This window comes from Phyllostomus hastatus, unplaced genomic scaffold (assembly GCF_019186645.2).
Source record: "Phyllostomus hastatus isolate PE091 unplaced genomic scaffold, TTU_PhHast_1.1 phas_scaffold_317, whole genome shotgun sequence".
In the NCBI taxonomy this organism is placed as follows: Eukaryota; Metazoa; Chordata; class Mammalia; order Chiroptera; family Phyllostomidae; genus Phyllostomus; species Phyllostomus hastatus.
This window is the reverse complement of record NW_025334023.1, coordinates 6268391-6289343: the sequence shown is the minus strand read 5'-3', so window position 1 is coordinate 6289343 and position 20953 is coordinate 6268391. Positions and strand designations below refer to the sequence as shown.

At 42.3% G+C, this 20953-nt stretch overlaps 1 protein-coding gene across 2 annotated transcripts in view; it reads left to right on the top strand.

Moving 5' to 3' along the window:
- GAB2 (GRB2 associated binding protein 2) overlaps nt 1-20953 on the top strand; it is a 177127-nt gene that overhangs the window by 124442 nt on the left and 31732 nt on the right. For both annotated transcript variants that reach the window (XM_045817954.1, XM_045817953.1), the window contains exon 2: nt 1043-1343. In XM_045817954.1, the coding sequence (XP_045673910.1) occupies nt 1043-1343 (301 nt within the window). The remainder of the gene's footprint in view (nt 1-1042; nt 1344-20953) is intronic.

The following is a 20953-nucleotide window of genomic DNA, read 5'->3' as shown; positions in this document are numbered from 1 at the left end:
AATGGAGTGAAGGTCCTAAAGCTCTAAAGAATTATGATAATTATCAAGTTGTTGGCGTTGGAAGTGCTTTTGGGTTGTAAACAAAATGCTTTGGGTGAATTTCCGTAATAAAACCCATAATGGTAGGTAAGAGGTGGTGTGGTGGTGGTGGTGGTGATGTTGATTATCATTGTATAAGTGAAACAAGATCCAAAGACGACTTTATCTAAAATCACACAGCAAGTCAGTGGTAAAGCATAGACTCAACCCAAGGCGGCTGTCTGTTCTACCTAACATATTTTCACCACTCTGTGTGGTGTCTGCTCACAGATCACTCAGTCTTGTTGAAGAGATGGTCTGTAGAAGACAGCGTAGGTAATATGTAATCAAGTGTTAAATTCTATAGTCTGGAATGATGAAAGGCATTTCTTCATTCAGTAATATATATTGGGTGCTTAGTATGTGCTAGGTTCTACTATGAGTAATGGGGGTATAGCAGTGAATGAGATAGGAAAAATCCTAAAATTATGTGCTTCAGACAAGTTTTAGAAGGGTTTCTATATGATTGTTTCAAGGCAACATGATTTGGTAAAAGGCATGATGTGCTAAAAGTTAGGAAACTTGTTTTTCTGCTCTTGGCTGTGTGTGACATTGTTGCTTCAATTCACCATGTCTTTGTGGGGGTCTGCTTCCATAAACTGAGATTTTTGCAAGCTCCGCTCTGACTAAAAGTACCATGAGTTTGAGTCTGCATTCTAGACTAGTGGAATAACTGCTCTAAAATGTTTTAGTCCTCATCTAAGTTCCTGATCTAAAAAGTGGGAATGCCACAATTCATTTCATAGTACTAAAACCCTGTTTCTGTAGTGAAATGCTGCACTAACCTGCATTCTAGAATCACCCCCTGTTTCTGAAACTCTGGGGCAACATGAGAGGTAGAGGCCATGTTCAGCCTGCAGGTGCAACTGTCCTCATGCTCAACCTAGTGATAATCTGAGGGCACGTGAAAAGCTTGGAAAGAGCTAATGACTTTTTTCCCCTCTTCTTACTTCTTCCTATTCAGGCCTGGAAGAAACGCTGGTTCATCCTGCGGAGTGGCCGGATGAGCGGTGACCCAGATGTTCTGGAATACTACAAGAATGATCACTCTAAGAAGCCCCTGCGTATCATCAACCTCAACTTCTGTGAGCAGGTGGATGCAGGCCTGACCTTCAACAAGAAGGAGCTGCAGGATAGTTTTGTATTCGACATCAAGACCAGCGAGCGTACCTTTTACCTGGTGGCCGAGACAGAGGAGGACATGAATAAGTGGGTCCACAGCATCTGTCAGATCTGTGGTTTCAATCAGGCTGAGGAGAGCACAGGTATGAAAACAAACACAGACCTTGATCAGAAGGGGCGCTGTGAAACTGCGTAAGATAGCCTAACGACCAGTGTTTCTCTCACATTGATGTCTGTCTGTCTGTTTCTCTCTGTCACTCATCCCTCCCTCCCTCCCTCTTTGTCTGAAATCAGTGGATATGTCCTCAAGTGAGGATGTGAATACATACATACAGACAGACAGACAGGCCCTTCCTCAGAGTGGGGTTGGTGGACCAGCAGCAGCAGCTTCTTTGGGGACTTGTTAGAAAGGCAGAAGACTTCCACCCAGACTTAGAGAATCAGTATCTGCATATTTTTCAAACTTCTTATTTTGAAATAATTGTAGACTTGCAGGAAATTGAAAAATTGGACAGAAAATGTCTATATCCCTTTCTGTCATCTTTTTCTAATGTGAAAACTAACATCTCAATCATGGTACAATTATCCAAACTGAGCAATTAACATTGATTGGTACAATATTGTCAACAAAACCACAGTTTATTTGGATATCACCTGTTTTTCACCAATGTCTTTATTCTGTCCAGAATTCAGTCCAGGATGCCACATTAGATTTAGAGGTCATGTCTCTGAGTGTCCTCCAATCTGTAACAGTTCCCCAGTCTTTGTCTTTTTTGACCTTGACACCTTTATAGAGTACTGGTTAGATGTTTTGTAGAATGTCCCTCAGTCTGAGTTCATCTAGTGTTTTCTCATGATTACATTGATGTCACCAATTTTGGGGAGACGGCGTTACTACAGAGGCGATGTGTCTTTCCAAGTACGTTGTAACGGGGACACGTGATGTTATATGTCTTATTACTGGCGATGGTACCTTGAGCACTTGGTAAAGGTAATGTCTGCCAGGTTTCGCCACTGTAAAGCTACTATCTTTTCTAATAAATATTTTGGGAGGAATAGCTTAATGGTATGTAAATACCCTATCTCTCCTCAAGTTTTTGCTCACTAATTTTATTACCCAACAATGAATCATGTTTGCAACAATTATTACTGTGGTATTCTAGGGTGATTTTCTGCTTCCCTCAGAATCCACATTTTATTAGGATCACCAGGTGATTGGCATGCACTTTAAAATTTGAGAAGCACTAGTCTGGATTATTCATTCCCAAACCTGGTGGATCATCAAAAACTTTTTTCTTTTAACTTAGAGGTCTGATTCAGTAGATTTGATTTAGGATTGAAGAATCAATCATTTTTTTAAGTTTCTCCTACAAAATAGGACAGAATATTTCCAAATCATATAACTGAAAAGGAGCTAGCATCTAGAATATATAAAGACTCATATCTCAACAACAACAACAAACATAACTCCATTTAAAAATGGGCAAAGGATCTGGCCCTGCCTGGATAGCTTAGTTGGTTAGAGCATGTCCCAACACTCCAGGGTTGCAGGTTCAATCCCCAGTCAGAGCTCAATCTCTCTCTCTCCTTTCTTCTCTGTCTCTAAGATCAATAAATTAAAATAAACATAATGTTTTAAAAAATGGCCAAAGGCTCTAAATAAATGATAAACAGATAGCCAATGAATGCATGGAAAGATGCTGAACATCACTAGCCATTAGGAAAATACAAATCAAAACCACAGTGAGAGACCACTTCATACTCATGAGCATATCTATAGTTGAAAGTATAGACAATGGCAGATGTTGCCAAGGATGTGAAAAACATACATTGCCCATACATCCCACCTCATACATTGCTGGTGGGGATGTAAAATGATACACTTACTACAGAAACAGTGCAGCAGTTGTTCAAAAAGTTAAACCTGTATGACCCAGCAATTCCACTCTGAGGCATATACTCAAGAGAAATGAAAACATATGTTCATGCAAAAACTTGTGCACAGATATTCATAGCAGCACTGTTTATGATAACGGAAAAGTAGAAATGCAAATGTCCATCAATAGATAAAAGGTGCTGATTCATTCTACAATACAGATGAACCTTTCAAGCATTATGCTAAATGAAAGAAGACACAAAGAATCACATAGTTTATGGTATGATTCACAGTCAGCCCTCTGAGTCCACAGGTTCTGCCTCCACAGATTCAACCAACCATGGAGTGAAATGAAGAAAGTTACATTGTTGCTGACATGTACCATGTAGTTAGGCCAACAATGGCTAATGATTGCATCTGTACTGAACATATACAGACCTTTCCCTATCATTATTCCCTGAACAGTACAGTGTAACAACTGTTTACATAGCACCTAACATTGTATTTGGCATTATAAGTAATCTTGAGGTGATTTAAATTATATAAGAGGGTGTGCATGGGTTATATGCAAAAACGATGCCATTTTATACAAGGAACTTGAGTGGGTGTTGGTATTGATTGGCTGGCGGTCCTGGAGCCAATGTCCTGGAACCACTGGACAACTGCAAAAGGTCCAGACCCGGCAAAGACGTGGAGCAGGAGGCAGGGTGGTGATTGAGAGTAGGGAAATGGGGTGTGGCTGCTAATGAGTATGTGGTTGCTTTTGGGGTGATAAAATGTTCTGGAATTAGATAGTAGTGATGGTTGTAAATTTTGTGAATATACTAAAAACTACTGAATTTTGCACTGCAAAATAGTAAAATTTGTGGTTTATGAATTATATCTGTTTATTTTTTCAAGTTCCTCAGGTGATTCTGACAACCAGCCAAGTTTGGGCACCCCTAGGTTTGGGGCCCACTTTATTGGCAGGTGACCTGTGCAATTTCACAGGGCCCACACTTACTTTAATGCTCTACTATCACCATCTTGAAGTTCTCTTAATTTTAAAAAAATTGTTTAAGATATACAATGTGATGATTTGTCATCTGTTTACATTGCAAAATGTTTACCATAATAACATCAGTTAACACATCTGTCACCTCACATGGTTACAATTTGTGTGTGTGTGTGTGTTGTGTGATGAGAACTTTCAAGGTCTACTCTTCTTAGCATCTTTCTAATATAAATTATTGTTAACTATAGTCACCATGGTGTATATTAAATCTCCAGGATTTATTCATCATCAAAGGATACTTGGAAGTTTGTACCCTTTGAACCTCACCCTTTCCCTCACCCCTACCCCTGGCAACCACCAATGGGCTCTTGTTCCTATGAGTTTAATTTGTTTAGATTCCACATATAAGTGAGATTATACAGCATTTTTTTCTCTGTCTGGTTTATTGCACTTAGTAACTTCAAGATTCATCCATGTTGTTGCAAATGGCAGGATTTTTTATGGCTGAATAATATTTCATATTATATATACACAGGGTAGTGGCAAAAATAGGTTTACAGTTGTTCACATGGAAAATAATATAATAGCAAATAATAATACAAGAATAAACTCATGTACTCCCAACTGTAAACCTACTTTTGCCCCACCCTGTGTGTGTGTGTGTGTGTGTGTGTGTGTGTGTGTGTGTCACATCTTCATCAATTCATTCATCAGTAGACACGGGTTTTTGCCATGTCTTGGCCATTGTAAATAATGCTGCAGTGAACATGGGGATGCAGACGTCTGTTCGAGATAGTGATTTCGATTCCTTCAGACATATACCCAGAAGTAGAATTGATGGATCATATGATAGTTCTATTTTTAATTTTTTGAGGAACATCCATACTGTTTTCCATAGCAGCTGTACCAGTTTATATTCCCACCAACAATGCACAGGGATTGGTTCCCTTTCCTCCACGTCCTTGCTAGCACTTACCTCTTGTCTTTTTGCTAATAGCCATTTAACAGGTGAGAGGTGATCCCTCATCGTGGTTTTGATTTGATTTGCAGTTCCCTGATGATTAACAATGTTGAGTATCTTTTCAGGTAACTGTTGGTCATTTGAATATCGTCTTTGGAAAAATGTCCATTCAGGTTCTTTGCCCATTTTGTAATCAGTTTGTTGTTGTTGTTGTTGTTGTTGTTGTTGTTGTTGTTGTTGTTGTTGTCGTCGTCGTCATTATTGTTTGCTATTAAGCTTTATGAATTCCTTATACATTTTGGATATTAACCCTTTATCAAGTATGTAGTTTAAAGATATTTTCTCTCATTCCTTAGGCTGTCTTTTCATTTTGTTGATGGCTTCTTTTCTCTGCACAAGCTTTTTTTTTTAACATAGTCCCAGTTATTGATTTTTGCTGTTGTTTTTCCTTTTGGTGTCATATCAAAAAAATAATGATAATTACCAAGACCAATATCGAGGAACTTTTCTCTGTTTTCTTTTAGGAGTTTTATGGTTTGGGGTTCTTACATTTACATCTGTAATCCATTTTGAGTTCATTTTTCTGTGTGGCATAAGATAAGGATCCAATTTTATTCTTCTGTAAGTGAATATCCAGTTTTCCCAGCACCATTCATAAAAGAGATTATCTTTTCCCTGTTGAGTATTCTTGGCTCTCTTGTCAAATATTAGCTTACCATATATGTTGGAATTTTTTGTTCTGTTCCATTGGTCTGTATATCTGTTTTTACGCCAGCATCATACTGTTTTGATTACTCTAGCTTTGTAATATAATTTGAAATCAGGAAGTATGATAGTTCCAACTTTGTTCTTCTTTCTCAGGATTGCTTTGGCTATGTGGGATCTTTTGTGATTCCAAATGAATTTTAGGATTATTTTATTCTATTTCTGTAAAAAAGAATATCTTTAGAATCTCGATAGGGTTTGCACAGAATCTATAGATGGCTTTGGGTAATATGGACACTTTAACAATATTGATTCTTCCAGTTTATGAACACAAGCTATTGTTTCATTTATTTGTGTTGAAGTTTTTAGTTTTTGAATAAGGAGCCTGGCAATCTCCCTGTGCACCAGGCTCTGTGAATTATGTAGTCAGCTGAGTCTGGACTAGATGTCCTGCCTTAGGTAGGAGCTCTGATTTTTATCTTCCCTTGAGGAGGGATTATGCGCCCCCATTTTACTCTTATGCTTTGGTATAATCTTTGATTTATGTGTGAAATATTCTGTTTTCCTCAAATATTTGTCATGTATAGGCTTCATGGATTTTGTTTTTGTTTTTTTCCCTTCATTTTATTCCTGGTGAAGGAATAAAGCGCTCATTGAAAAAGGGGGAGAAAGTAAGAATGGAATTAAAAAGCGGGGGAAACCCCTATAGACCTCCTAATGTCATGGCTTTCATAAATGTGAGAAATGGGTTCAAGGAATACCTCAGCTTTTTAGGAAATAGGTATGATTTGGGGGGAAAGTAACCAGAAAATAAATTACTCTTGGTGCAAATATATTTTTTAATCACTTAAATAGTTATTGTCTGGATCTTTATAGCTACTAGATAGAGTTTAAGTGCAACACAAATACAGATATGTAGAACCACATTATCTGGGCTTGCTTTCTTTGGCTGGAAGATTCATTTGTTCATTCATACATTGCTCATTCACTCATTCATTCAGCTAACCTTTCCAGAGCCCTTACTTACTCTGTGTCCTTGTCATAACCACTGAGGCTACAGAGATGAACAATAGGGTGCCAGTGCTCATATGTCATAGTTTATTGGGGAGGAGGGGCTGACATATAAACAGTTACAGGGGAGTGTGGTAAGAGAGGCCTCACCAAGGATGGAGATGCAGCCCGGGAAACACAAGCTCCGTGAGGAAAGGAAGGGAGGGAAGTGCGAAGGGCATGACAGATAATGGAGCCAGTATTTTTTCAACAGCTTTGCCTATTAAAAGATATATTCCCTTAAACCTTTAACTTTTGAATGTAGATTATTTTATTAGCTGTCTAGTGGTTTAATTACCAGAGCAAGGAGATTAGTTCTCTATGAGGCTTAAGATTCTTTGTGAGATCATAGACTTTTCTTCCCTGTCCTAGGAGAAGCTGGTATGTTAAAAGATTCAGCCACAGATGGGTAATGTTTTAATTTAGAGATTTTCTTAAAAGTGAATTACATCCATAAAACCCTTAGGTAAGGAATTAGAGCTTAATCACCCAGGTCAGTGTTGGGATTTTTGTTTGTTTGTTTGTTTGTTTGTTTTTAGCTGAGAGTCAGGATCTGAAGAAAAGCGGGAAGTTAACATTTAACTACCTGCTTTCACTCAAGTACAGTATTTCATTCAATCACTTTTTTCCACTGTGTTTCCTTTGTTTTAAAATATGGAAATCAAGTGCTTTTTCTTCCCCACCTAGTGCTCCAGGAATGAAGCTCTTCTCTGTCCACTCTCCTGCCTTGGCTGTAGGAGGAGCACCCTGCACTGATGCCTAATGCTAGGTGGCCACAAAAAGAAACAATAGCAGCTAGGTATTGAGTATCTACCTTATGTAAAGTAGGGATTTTACATAAATCCCCACTCAAAGTTTACAGTAAACTTTGAGGTAGCAATGATTTTGACCCAGGGTCACACAGCTAGAAATGACTGAGGCCAGATTCTTATCTAACCCAGGCCTGACTTTCCATTATAATCTGTTGTTTCTTTCTCCCCACTTCCTGAGATGCGGACATCTGCCAGAACCACGCTCACATAGTTGTGCCTCTTTGGGCACTTGGACAAGAAGCACCCTCTGACCCCTTCCACCAACTGACCCAGGCTTCCCTTCTCTCCAGCCCATACTGCTCACATTGTAGGACTGGAATATCCCAAGAATTGTGTAATTTCTAGAGCTTTAACCCAGTCATCAGGCTCTATCTGTGAATCTGTAGACTGGGGGCAAGGACGTCTGAGTTTAAATCACAACTCTTATGTGAACAAGTCACTTAAGTCTTGGTTTCCTTTTGCCAAACAGAGATAAAATTCTCTTTTCACCTAGTGCTTCTGATTCTCTGTGGGCTCATCAGGACAGACCTTAGACCTGCTGGCTGAGCACCTCAGGTTTCCTATTTCCCAAAGGGTCGTTCACATTGTATTCCATATAGACATATCCCCTGCAGCTGCGCAATGCAGTAGCACTGTGTGCTGCTTGGTCCTGTATAGATTTCTTCCTACGGGGACCCTCCTTCAAGCAAATTACTCCCTTTTTCTTTCTTTTTTTAAGGGTTGCAGTGGGACCCATTAAAAAAAAAAACCTTCTGTTTTTCACTTTCAGCTGGAAGAGGTTCTGTGGCAGATGGAGTCTTTTTTTAAATCCTTCTTGCCACTCCCAGCTTCTTCTTTCTGATGCCACCCTCCAGTTCCTCACATCTTCCAGCCAGAAATGCCTGGAATAAAACCTGTCTAGGATCAAGACCAGACCAAGAGTAAAACAGTCTGAATATCGACATAAGGGTGGAGAAAACAACCTCCTGGTAGAGAGATCCCTTTCCAACAGGAAACCAGGGGTGATGCTCAGGAAGGAAAAGCAATTCTAAGGATGAATATCAAGCTTTCATATCATATGTGTGGAGTTTGTTTTTTGCTTCTTTGCTGTCTGTGTGCACATGCACACATGCATAAGTAAAATTAATAATCCACCTTCCTCTGGGAATCAGAATATCCTTCAGTCCCCAGAGTAAGCAAGCAGAAGGCAGCCCTGAGCTGTGTTCATGAGGAGCAGGCAGGGCCAGGTCCTCACATTTGTGGCCCAGTTGTGGGCAGCTGTCCCTGACCAGATGTACCACACACAAAAAGAACCAGCTCTCAGAACAGAGCTGTGATGAATTATTCATGGGCTCAGGAGTCATCCACTGTTGGGAAAGCCATCACCCCTTTGAATCCTCTCAGCCAAGGACTTCTTCCCTTTCATCCCCTCCCTCCTTCATTTATTCAGTATCTATTCCAGGGCCTGCACAGCTGCTCTCACATGGACTCTGAAAGGCAAGCTAGCTGCACTTGAGTCCTAGCCCTGCCATATAGTGGCTGTATGATGTTAAATAAGTAACTTTATCTCTTTGGAGTTTTGTCATCTGCGAAGTGGAAGTGATGCTCTCTCTCATTCTCTCTGAGTAGTTGGGAGGAAGCTAGGACCATGTGTAGGTACACAGCGTGAACAGTAGCAGCTTGTTGCACTCTTTGCCATGTAGTGGTTGTGGTGATAGTGATGATTTTTATATTAGTAGGTCAAGGTGAACCAGATATGATTTAAGTATCTATTGTTTTTAGAGAATTTAACAGTCTAAAAACACTTAGGCAGTCTCCTTTGAGTATGAAGAAACAAAATAAGATAGGCAGGGCTGCTGGCGTTATTCCTACTGCACAAGTGAGGAGCTGAGTGTGAAAGATACCAAATGGCAGTGCCAGAAAGCTGTGTTGCCAGGTCTGACATCCAAGCCTTCAGCTCCATCCCCAGGCTTGGTGCTCTGCCTCTTTCTCCTGTGTTCTAACTTGGTTTCACAGACCTGTTTACCACGGCTGCATGAGTGTAAGTCACAAAATAGCCAGTGAGGAGAAGCAAGAAGTTTATAAATCACTGACAACTAACCATTTAGGAAGTAAAGTGCTATCTAAACATTAGCATTAAATTCTGAAGGCTAAATTAGCAAGACAACATGATCCATCTTCGAACAGCCACAAAGTACATAGAGTAGCACTCAGGGACTAGGTCACCAGGGCCCTGTTTGTGTCTCTTGAAGATTTTGAAAGAGGGCCAGCGCCTCCTCCATATCCTGACTATTATTTTCTTCTTCCCTTATATCGAACTCCCTGGCCGGGATTTCACAGCAGCCACAGGTCTAACTCTGTGGCCAGGAGGCTTCTCAGAGTTCCAACCAATTGTTCTTTATCTTTTCCCCACCTTTTCTCTCCTAAAATTTTTGGTGAGGCTGTCCTCCCCCTCTTAAATGTTTCATAAATATTTAAACTTCTAGAAATCCACAAGTCTTCTGAGTAACTCAACAGCAGAGTTATGTTAGTTCCTGGATCCCATCTGGGATCAAGTGATATCCATAGGAACGCTTTGGGGTAGATCTTCAGCCTCCAGTGGGAGAATGTTATCAGAGGTCTACAAACAGCTCCTTCCTCTCTAGAGAGAATGAGTGGTGCTTAAAGGTCAGGACCCCTTACTCCAGCTGGAGTTCTGGCAGCTGGGAGGGCTGTGATGGAGCCAGGCAGTCCCCGCAGATGCCTCCTGGTGACCTTGGCCCTTCCCCCAGTGCAGAGAGTGGGAGAGCCAGGGCAGATGCTGGGAGTGGAGGAGGGCGGGGAGGAAAGAAGCTTTCCTTGGAGGCCTTGCCCTTTCTTCTCTCTCCTCATCCCTGGGAGGACCTTTTCTTTACTGGTTTCCTCCTCCTACCTTTTGCTCTTTCAAAACTGATCTTTGATCTCTCCTCTGGGCGATGCTTGCTGGAAGCTTAGAGCAAATGTGGGAGGTAATGTGCCACTTCTCCCCAGTCTGACACTGGTCCCCTGAGGAGCAAAGAACAGAGTGGAGACAGACCCAGGGCCCCAGCCCAAAGGCGGAGGCTGCTGTCTGAATCACCCACCCTTTTTTTCCACTGAGACAATGAGGAAAATAAACATCCAGACCAGTTTCCAGCCAGATCTGAAATCCTCATGCCTTTTTAGAAAAAAAAAATGTTATTTGAAATAACCCTGAAATAACAGGCCTTCCTCCTCAATCTTCTGTTTGTCCATTGTTGTTTTTGTCTACAGCTGGGTCTGGTCACCCTGAGAATAAGCTTTGAGTTGGGACATGAACTCCATAAAATCCCACAGATCCTTCTGCATTGCCCTGGAACAGGCTACAGTCCCGATCTGCAGGGAAGTCCAGACCCTCTGGAGGAGAAAAGGAGACAGAGAGAAACCTGATCTTCCTTCCTTTGTCCTAAGCCTTGATGCTTCTTCCTGCTCTCTCTTCTACACCAGACACACACACCCCTCACCACCCCAGCCAGCCAGGAGAGATGGAGTCTAGTGTTACCTGCCAAGTCCACAGACTGTTGGAGATGCAAGCATCTCATTCCAGCTCCTCAACACCAGCAGCTTTGGATAGCTCCCAAACATCTCTGGAGAGGCAACCCCCCCTTCTTTTGTTTTCGACTGCTTCTAATTATCTCTAGTGAACGAAAGTAAAAAATCATTGATGCATGGGTCCCAGCCGAGACTCTAAAGCCCAGTATAACTCTAATTTTGGGGTAGAGATAAAATTAGGACTTTGAATCTAGCGGTAAGGTCATCTTGGACCTCTGAAGATCTTGACCGTTATCATACAAGCAGCCACATACAGCCCCACGTACGATTCTAAACTTGACAGAATCAGTGGGTGTGGTCATGTCTCACTAGGATTTGAATCGTGAGTCAAAGTTCTGGTTTTTAATTTCAGCTTTGTTACTGATTCACTGTGTAGTCCTCAGTTTCTTCCATAGTAAAGTAGGAGCTTGGGAACCAAGAGTCATTTTGAAACTTTTTTTTTTGCATCAAGATTATTAACCAAATCTTCCATGGAACACAATGCATGAAACAGGTGAGAGGGAGCTACTGTGAATACTGCAGGGGAGAGAGCCAGACCCCGGTGACGTGCCACTCCCCCTCTCCCAGGGTGGCCTGGGGAGGCTGGAACGCAGTGTGAAAACATTGATCTGTGGCAGATATTTCAAAACAAGGACCCACAGACCAGTGCTGAGCCATGAAAGTCTTCCTCAGTCCACAACAAAAATGCAAAACATGAGGAACATATAGTCAGTCTTCATAAAGCTAAATGTAGTCAGATTTAAAACTTTCCTTTATTCAGTTTCTCTCTGTATACGCGTTCACATTAAAGTGTTCGTGTGTGAGTGAAATGAGTCATAGTAGGTAAGAGACTTTCCATATTTGACATCATTAAAATTGTTAACCTTGTGTGTCAGTTTTTAAAAATGCATAAGTAAATAAACAAAGAGAAAGTGTTTTACACATGTGTAAAATGGAAGAGTTGGGGCAACAGTGATCCAGAGGTTGTGTTGGTGTCAGGAGCACCTGGTCCCAAGCCTCTGTTTCCATGCTCACAGCCAGAGGCCCTTGAATTCTCCCTTCAGGTTCAAGTCCACCCTGTACCCCAGCATAGTCAGTGATTTAGGATCCTTTGTCCTGTTTTGTTCAATTCTGGCCCTAGCCTTGTGTGTGAGATAGGGTCAGCCCTGGGATTTTGCCTACTTTTCCTGTTCTCGAGTCATTTCCCTATTAACCTGCCTGTGGTCTCAAGTTCCACCTAGGACTGGACCCTCTCCTGCTTTCATTTGGCCCCTCTCAGAGACTGCAGTCTTAACCCAAAGCCTTAGGCTGGTGGCCGGGCCCCACTGCCCAGTGGCACACCTCTGGGTTGGCAGTGGCCTGTCTGCTTGAATTTCTGGGGAAAACCTGCTTCTGCTTTCTCTAAACATGCTTCCTCCTCCTCGTGGACTCTTCTGCCCACGTTTCTAGGCAATGCCCAATTTCCACTTCTGTGCTCACTCGTTCAGCACACTGACTACCTGTCTTGGCCAGGTCCTGTTCCAGGGACAAGTGCCAGCATGTATCATGAAGCCTCTGAGCCTTGCTGTGCTCTCCAGCTTATGTTCTCTCCGCCAAGCTCCCCTTGGGACTCTCCTGATGACTGTCTGCCCCCTCTGTGTCTAGTTTTAAGTCCCAGCCTCCTCCATGTTCACTGAGATTTACCTGCTTTTAACTGACCATGCCTGGTTCTATGTCATGATATAGCTATCATAAAAAAGAAAAATATAATTTTTAAATTTCTGAGTATAACTTCAATATCAGGCCCCATCTGGTGAGTGATAGAAATTGAAGTTCTAATCAACTTAAGATAAAACTGGTCAATATAAGATTTTTCTCAATTACTTCAAGTTTCAAGCTCTCTCTCTCTTTTTTACATAAATGGAAATGTATATAACAGATATTTATTTTTTCCAGCTTTATTGAGGTCTAATTGACAAAACTATGCATTTAAAGTGTGCATCATGATGGTTTGATGTATTTATACATTGTGAAATGATTATCACAAGCAGGTTATTAATACATTGATTATCTCAAAATTCAGGTTTCTCCTGCCCTCTCCGTGGTCTGCTATTCAAGTTCCCAGAGGCTTAGGGAACTGGAAGTTTCATGGAGGCTAGCACTCAGAGACTGGGGAGGGGAGGAGACGTGTGAGAGGCTCAAGGGCAAGAACATGACGCTTTCACCATTCTGCCACCGCATTTGTAGAAACACAGTAGTAGAGATGAGTGGTAGGTGCCCAACGAATATCCAAACAGTGGTGTAACTACAGTGCTTGCTTGTAACTTTGGAGATAGTTATACAAAATTACAATTTAAAACATTCCAACTTTTTTCCCAAATAGTGTTGGTTTAAGATATTCACTGTTGAGGAGGGGAAAGAAGGAGCTTCAAAAATATTCCAACCTTATTCACAGGACATAGGATCTAAAGCTCTGTACATTGAAACAGTGGTATAAAGTACAATGAAAAACAAACAAAAAAAGAAAAGCTCTCAAAATGGATGATGCACTAACTAGGCTGAAGAGACAGGGTATGACAATGACCTGCACATCTATCATTTGTTGTTCGCTTTGTCCCCCACCTTCTTACCCTTTGGTGGATGAGAGCTGTGAACAAAACTCTTCGTGTCTGGCAACTCATAGCAGCCAGAGAGTTAAGACAGTGAAGGAAGTAGATTTCATAGCATGAGAAAATTCTAGAATATTAAATCTTGAAGGGCCCTTGGAGAGTGTTTAGTTCAAAACTCTTTATGATAGAGTACCCAGAGATGAAGAGAAGAGAGTTAATTTGCTCAAGATTATACAGCTAACAGGCGAGGATAGAATTTAAGCCCAGGTTGTTTGACTTTTAGCTAGTGTTCCAGGTGATACTGATGATGATACCATCTTATACTTGGATAACAGGGCCATATGATTTATGAAGTGTTTTTATATATCTATACTGGTCTAAAAGCCTTATTCAGTACAAAGAGCATGGGTCTTGGAATTCTATAAATACATGAACCCACAACACTGATGAGTTCAACCTAAACATGGCCTTGGGTAAATTAATTTACTTTTCTGAGCCTCAGTTTCTGCATTGGTAAATTAGAAACAAGACATTCTTCACAAGATTATTATGAAGATTTCATAAGAATTCACTTAAAGCATATAGTGTAGAGCTAATTGTGTATAAAGCAGTGTTCTAAGTATATCTCACATCTTAAGTCAATCCTATGAGGTAGATACCCATTATTATTCCCATTTTACAGATGAGGAAACTAAAGCACAAAGAGGTTCAATAACTTCCCTTCATTGATACAACTAGTAAGTAAAGGAACTGAGATTCAGACCTAGAGAGTCTGGCTCCAGAATCCACGCTTTTAACTGTTATGCCATCCCCTGAAATTCTAGGCATGCTCCTTGCCTCGGTCTGTCACAGTACCTGTACAGGAGCTTCCATTCACACACATAGACCTGGGAAAGAGTGCCATCTCTGCTCTTTTGTGATGACCTTCTCTGGCTTTGCCAGTGTGACTGCTTCTCCCTACATCCCTTTAAGAGGGCATCACACAGAGCTCTTGCTGCCTTTAATTTCAGCCTAAGCCAGCTCTTCCCTGTTGACCTCAGCCACAGCTTCAGTTTTCTCAGAATCTAGGACAGATGTTTTCACGCCCACTAGAGTCCACATAATTATAAACAGAGCTGGGAGACCAGCTGTGGGGCTTGGCCGTTGGCAGAGGCATTTTCCCCTCAAATTCATCAGAGCAGTGGCCCTCTGGATAAAGGTACCAAAAGCATATTTGTCAAATGATTGGTGTTCTGAGAGGGAAACTCTTTGGACTGAGGGAGAAGAGACCTGGGTTCTGATTCTGGGGCAGTAGTTTACCTACAGTATGAACCTGGGCTAACCATTTGTTCATCAAGTACTGTTTTAGAACTATATTAGTTCAGCTTCTCTGAGAAGCAGCTGTCAAGATGAGTTGAGGCATGCTGGCGATGTATTGGGAGAAAGTGGGAAAGCCTTCATGGGATGCAGGTCTGACACCTGTGAAGGAGAGAAGGCAGAAGGAGGATTAGAAGGCAGTGCATGGAAGGCAGTTTCAGTCAGGTCAGTGGACGTTCTCAAGCCCCAGGGCTCCCATAGAGTCGTATATCTTGTGGGAACAGGACTGTATTAGCACCCCTGCCATTCTCTGTCACTGGATGAGAAGAGCTCATGGAAAGAGGCAGCAGCAGCCAGGGCTCTGAGTCCATCATGCTACCCACATCGGGAAATCTGAGAGGCATGTTTTTATGGCTGTCACACTGAAGCATTAGTGATGAATGGGACATGTAAGGTTCAGACTCTTAAAAGAGTTTATAATTTAGTGGAAAGAGATAGATCAAAAGTGAAATGTTTAAATGGTAACAATAAATGCTTTAATGAAAGTAAGACAAGGTAATGAGATAAGGAGTGACTAGAAAATTTAGGTTGGGTGATCAGGTAAGATCTCTTTGGGTATTGGTTTCTTTCGTAGTCATATGGTTTTCTTTCCAAATTCCACTGGATATTTGTGTAGCTCTTGTGACTTACAAGCATATACTTCTCATCTGCCCCACATAGAACTGCATAATAGAATGGGCCGCCAGCTTTGTGGGAAAAAAGCTTGAGTCTGAATCCAGGTTTGGACTTTTCCTACAAGCTCTATAACATTGAGTACGGCATTTTATGTGAGTCTTAGTCTCTTCATATACTTAATGAACTTGCAAACATCAATGTGTTGACAACTTTTCAGGGCCGTTATAAATGTCAAAGTTGTTGAGAGCAGCCTACAAATGGAAAATAACGTTTTTTAATTTCTTTTACAATAGCATCAAACAATAAAATACTTAGGAATCAGTTTAACCAAAAATACTATGGAAAATTTCTGCAGTAAAAATGACCAGCCTTCCTGGGGGAAATGAAAGAAGACTCAGTAAATGAGGGATATGTCATATTGTGAAGTAGAACACTCAGTGTTATTAATATGTCGGTTTTCCCAGACTGATCTATAGACTCAGTTGAACCTCTGTTACAGTCCAGCAGACTTTTAAAACAATTAATTGACACCAAAGCAAATTAGAAAGTTGGGTCCTACCAGGCTCCTCGACTCACAGCACAATGGCCTGCTGAGCCCATTTGCACCCTCTGGGGCCTGTCCTGGCTCTGGGCAAACCCTGAAGGTCAGTTTAAGATCTCTCGCACCAGGTCACCGCCCACGGGGGAGTGCTGAGAGAGAGCGCCCACTTGCAGAGCACTAATGCACAGGGCTTTTGGTGTTTCTTTACTCCCTAGGACGACCCTACACATAGCTGTTGTGCAAATTCTACAAATTAGGACTCTTGGATTTAAATACCATCCCTAGGTTCCACAGCTAGTAAACTGAGATTCACATTTCCAAATATCAACGTTCCTTTCTGTGTACCACGCTGCCTGTCCTGAAGCCACAGTTCGGCTTCTGATCATGCTGCAGAGCTCGCAGGTCCCTGGGCAGGCTGGAGCGCTCAGAATCCCAGCCTCCCCATCCAGACTAGAGCGGTTTCTGGTATTGGACTTGTAGTCAGCACCGCTGCTAATGATTCTTGATACACTCCCACCATTGTAATGTCTGACACTTGTGTTTCACGCTGATTGCCAGTTATCTCTTAGTGAAAGTCACTGTGAAAGGAGGGAGAAGCTCACCTCCTATAGTGGGTTAGCTTAAAAATATAGTGGTATATTTTTATGGAAAGGTCACAAGGGTCAAATGCATCATTTACGTGTGAGCTTACAGTCCCAACGAGATGGACTGATTTCTGTGGAAATACCAATGGGTCCCCAGGTTCCTTGGGAGAAGGAAGAAGTACTGCCCTGAATATAAATTTGCACTTTCCAACTGCAATGTAAGCTCACAGAGCAAGGACAAGATCCACCCTTTTTTGATGGACCTGCAGCTCCTAGCATAGGGCCCACAATCAGTGCTCATGACCCCAAAAAATGACAAGAGTGCTTCATTCCAAATGTAAATCACCTCCTTGAAGGGGACCACACAGCCAACCCAATCTCCAGTCAAAGGAACAGGAGTGAGGCCTGTCACAAGTAAAGTACACCCTGAGTGTGGGGGGGCAAGGTGAGAACAAAGCTGTAACCTGATCTCTCTCAAATGAACCAGACCACGCATGGCTAAATATAGACTGGCTGTCCAAAAACAGAAACACCCATGGCCCAGAAAAACCTCCCAAGTGACAACAGTTCCTTCAACCCTAAAGAACAGTTTACATTTGGCTCCTGGAGCTATCCATTCACTTTTCCCACCTGAAGAGGAAAGATTCGGACAGAATTTACTGCCATGGTGTGTTTATTGAACATCTTGTTGTAATCCGGAAGTTCACTAGGCACAGAGCAGTGTGCTAGACCCTGTCAGAGAACAGAGATGGTCCGGATCCTGACTCCTAATGCTCACAGTCCTTTTGCATGACAGATCTGTGAATTCCCAACACAAAATAAACAACAAAGTACTGGAAAAGGTTTAGAGGAAGGTGTGCTTTCTTCTACCTAGAGACCTGATGGAAGCCATGGCATCATTGGCTCAGGGCCTCAGTTTCCTCGTCTCTGAGATGCCCCGGGGTAAAAAAGGTTATGTAAGGCTGGGTGACCAGGGACTGTGATGTGCCTCAAAGCTACAGCTACAGCCTCTCACTCTCTTTCCCCTGTGCCCTTCGCAGAATCGATTTCTGCTAAAGTATACTGAGAGATCGTGTGTGCCAAGGTCAGGATGTTCTGACCTGGCTCCCAGAGCTCCGAGATGGTGTTATTTCTCAGATCCTTCCTCGGAAGGCGGTAGGGAAGCAGAGTCCCTGAAAGGTCTCATGAGGTTTCATGTTACTGCTTGTCTGTGCCTCCCCCTTTTTCTTCCTCTGCTTTATAGTTTTTATAAACACTAGGAGACTTATATTTTTAAACTGGGGGAATTATTTACACTAGTCTTTAGTAGTTTGATCCAGCAAATGCTTATTTACCAGGCAAATGTGAGTAACACTGTAAACTCATAACAAAATGACAGTCCTGTCAGCTGGTGTCCTGGTGGTGATCGGATCTACTGGCTTGACTGCCCCCCACCCACCGTGCACTGTGGAGATTGCATCTTTATTCACATCGATCCATTTTTCTTTTGTCACAGTAGGAAGACGCCCAGACTAGGAGATCCGAATTTGGTTTCCAGGATTCACCTCTGACCCACACTGCACATGTGGCCTTGGACCAGTAGCCTCGCCTTTCTGGGCCGCAGTTTCTCCAACTGCGTAAATGAGAGTTTCCGGGGCGGGGGGGGGGGGGGGGGGCGGGTGCTAGGGACAGCAGCAGGGATAAATGAGCAATTGGACTCTGGAGTCTTTTCCGTTTGCCATGTTATGTGATTTATTGTGTAAAGCGAGGCCATTCTGCGTTTGGCCTTAAATATATGAATAACTCCTGTAATGATGATGTGTGCCAGAGGATTTAGGGACATTTTCCTTCTTAAATAATTTCAGGCTTGTGACTGTGAGTTAAAAATGACCTGGAGCTATTGATACCGTCTTCCCCTTAGCACCTGTCTGCTTGCTTTTGTTTTCAGAACTCTCCACCCTTCTGATCCTTGTTTTTCAATTAGCTTCCTACAGGAACCACTCACCGCACAGAGCCCTATACCTATACGGTTTAAAATATTATTTCATCAATTATCTTCTCCCCTTTAGAACCCTTAGAATTTCACACTATTCCCCTTGTAGAAATAAACCTTGCAATGAACAAGTGCCAAGTCAACAACCATTTATTGAGCATTTCATAATTACTATTTACCCATATTTCATCTCATCAGCTCCTCGAAAGAACCCCTGTGTCTTTTTACAGCACAGAAATGAGATCCAAAGAGATGGAGTTTCCCCGAGGCCCTGTGGCACACAGTCTCAGAACCTGGACGGCCGTGTTTCTGAACCCGCATCAGGGCTCCTTCTGTTAACACGCTGTTCCTTCAGAGTAGGCTGGAAAGGGCCAGCGAGAACATGGATGGCTTCCAGTTTAAAGTTTTGATGATACAGAGAAGAATTTTTGGAAGAATCTGTTCTTTCATTTAGCTTTCAGAGCTCGCTTTGCCCTTGATATTTCAGTTGACCCTAACCCTTCTACCTCTGCCTTGGACTGAAGAACCAGGGATTGTTAGTCACGAAACTAGTGGATTTTAATCTAAATCTCTGTGTAAACATGACTCAGGTCTTATGTGGAGCTGCTCTTTTAAATTTCCCAAAGACAACTTTTACGTGTATCCCTGACTTAATATGAGTTCTTCCTTTTATCAATAGAGAAAATAGAGGCCCACAGAGGTGAAATGGCACGCAGGGTCACTCAGCCAGCTGCCAGCAGAGCTATGCCTTGGACCCTCATTCTGTTACTCTGCCTCCCAGAAGGCCAATATCAGCCCTCAGGAGGTTCTCATGGGAACTCCTTTCTCTACACAGGTGAAAAGAAGTGGCTTCAAAGATAGTGAGATCTGTTTCAGATCTCGATGCCATTTTCTGGCCGTGTGACCTTGGGGCTCATTTTAACGTCTCTGAGCTTCAATTACCCCCTCGTTTTTGAAGCTTCCATTCTTTGCCTAAAATAAATAAATAAATAGAGGTGACACTATCTAGCACTCATGGGGTAGACTTAGAGATACATAGTGACTGCTTAGTAAATGGCAGCTGCAATTATTATACTTAGTATTGTCCTTTTTGATCTTACTCGTTCTTCGTATAACATCTACACAGGGTATAGCTGTAGTTAAAACAGTGACAATTACCTTCCAAACTTCTACTCTAGCTTAGAAAGAAATTCCATCTCTCTTGGCCAATTCCAGGTCTCAACCAGTTCCATGCATACTCCAAGATTAAGAGCAGTAAGAATGGTGGAGCACTAGGCTTAATGGTTTACATAAATGATCTCCAGTCCTTGCAGCAGCCCTGCAAAGTATGTATTCCCTCTGTTGAATGAGTGAGGGTCAAAGTGGTTTGTGTCACCTGCCCAAGGCCACAGAGTGAACAGAGCCAGGCTTTGGGCCCATCCTGGCTCTGGCATGTGCTTTCATCCACCACGTTATGGGTTCAGAGACCCACTTGGGCTTGGGGTGAGGGTTTTGGGGGTAAAGGATAAGGATAAAAAGGGCATTGAGATAAGAGAACCAGTCATTATTTGGCCAGTCATCTTTTCCAGAAAGTCCCGCCACCCGCCCCTTTCCTGCTCGTGTTATCACTGCTCGTTGATGGCTGGGCTGGGCAGGGCTCCTCAACTGAAATCCCTCAGACCCTTCCTGTTCTAGAGTTTTGCAAGAAGGCGGGAGGAGTGTTTGTATGCTGGGCAGGCTTCCCGGGGGTGATTGTGGAAAGGAAGGGGAGTGATTTTGTAGGGCCCTAAAAAGAAGCCAGGAAGAAGAGGAAAAACAAAACCCTGTTTAAAAGAAAACAAATTGACTCAGGCATTTTCTGGCATTATCTTTAGTCTAGACTTGGAGATAGAAGCCAAGGCCAGAAGTCTGGAAACATCCATTTTCTTCTTGCTCTATAACTGACCTTCCCAATGACCTAACACACATTCCAGCCACATACCAAAACCAGCCCAGCTAGGCACGGTTTCAAGTTTTCCTCTCTCTGTACTATTCTTTCCTTCCTCAAGAGGTACGGACACAATAAAAACAACTCCTCTGAGCCATTTATGCAAGTGAACAGCCTTATCTCATTCATGGGTTAGGACAGCCTAGTGAGATTGGCAGGCAGGCCAGGGCTTGTCCTCCCAACTTGG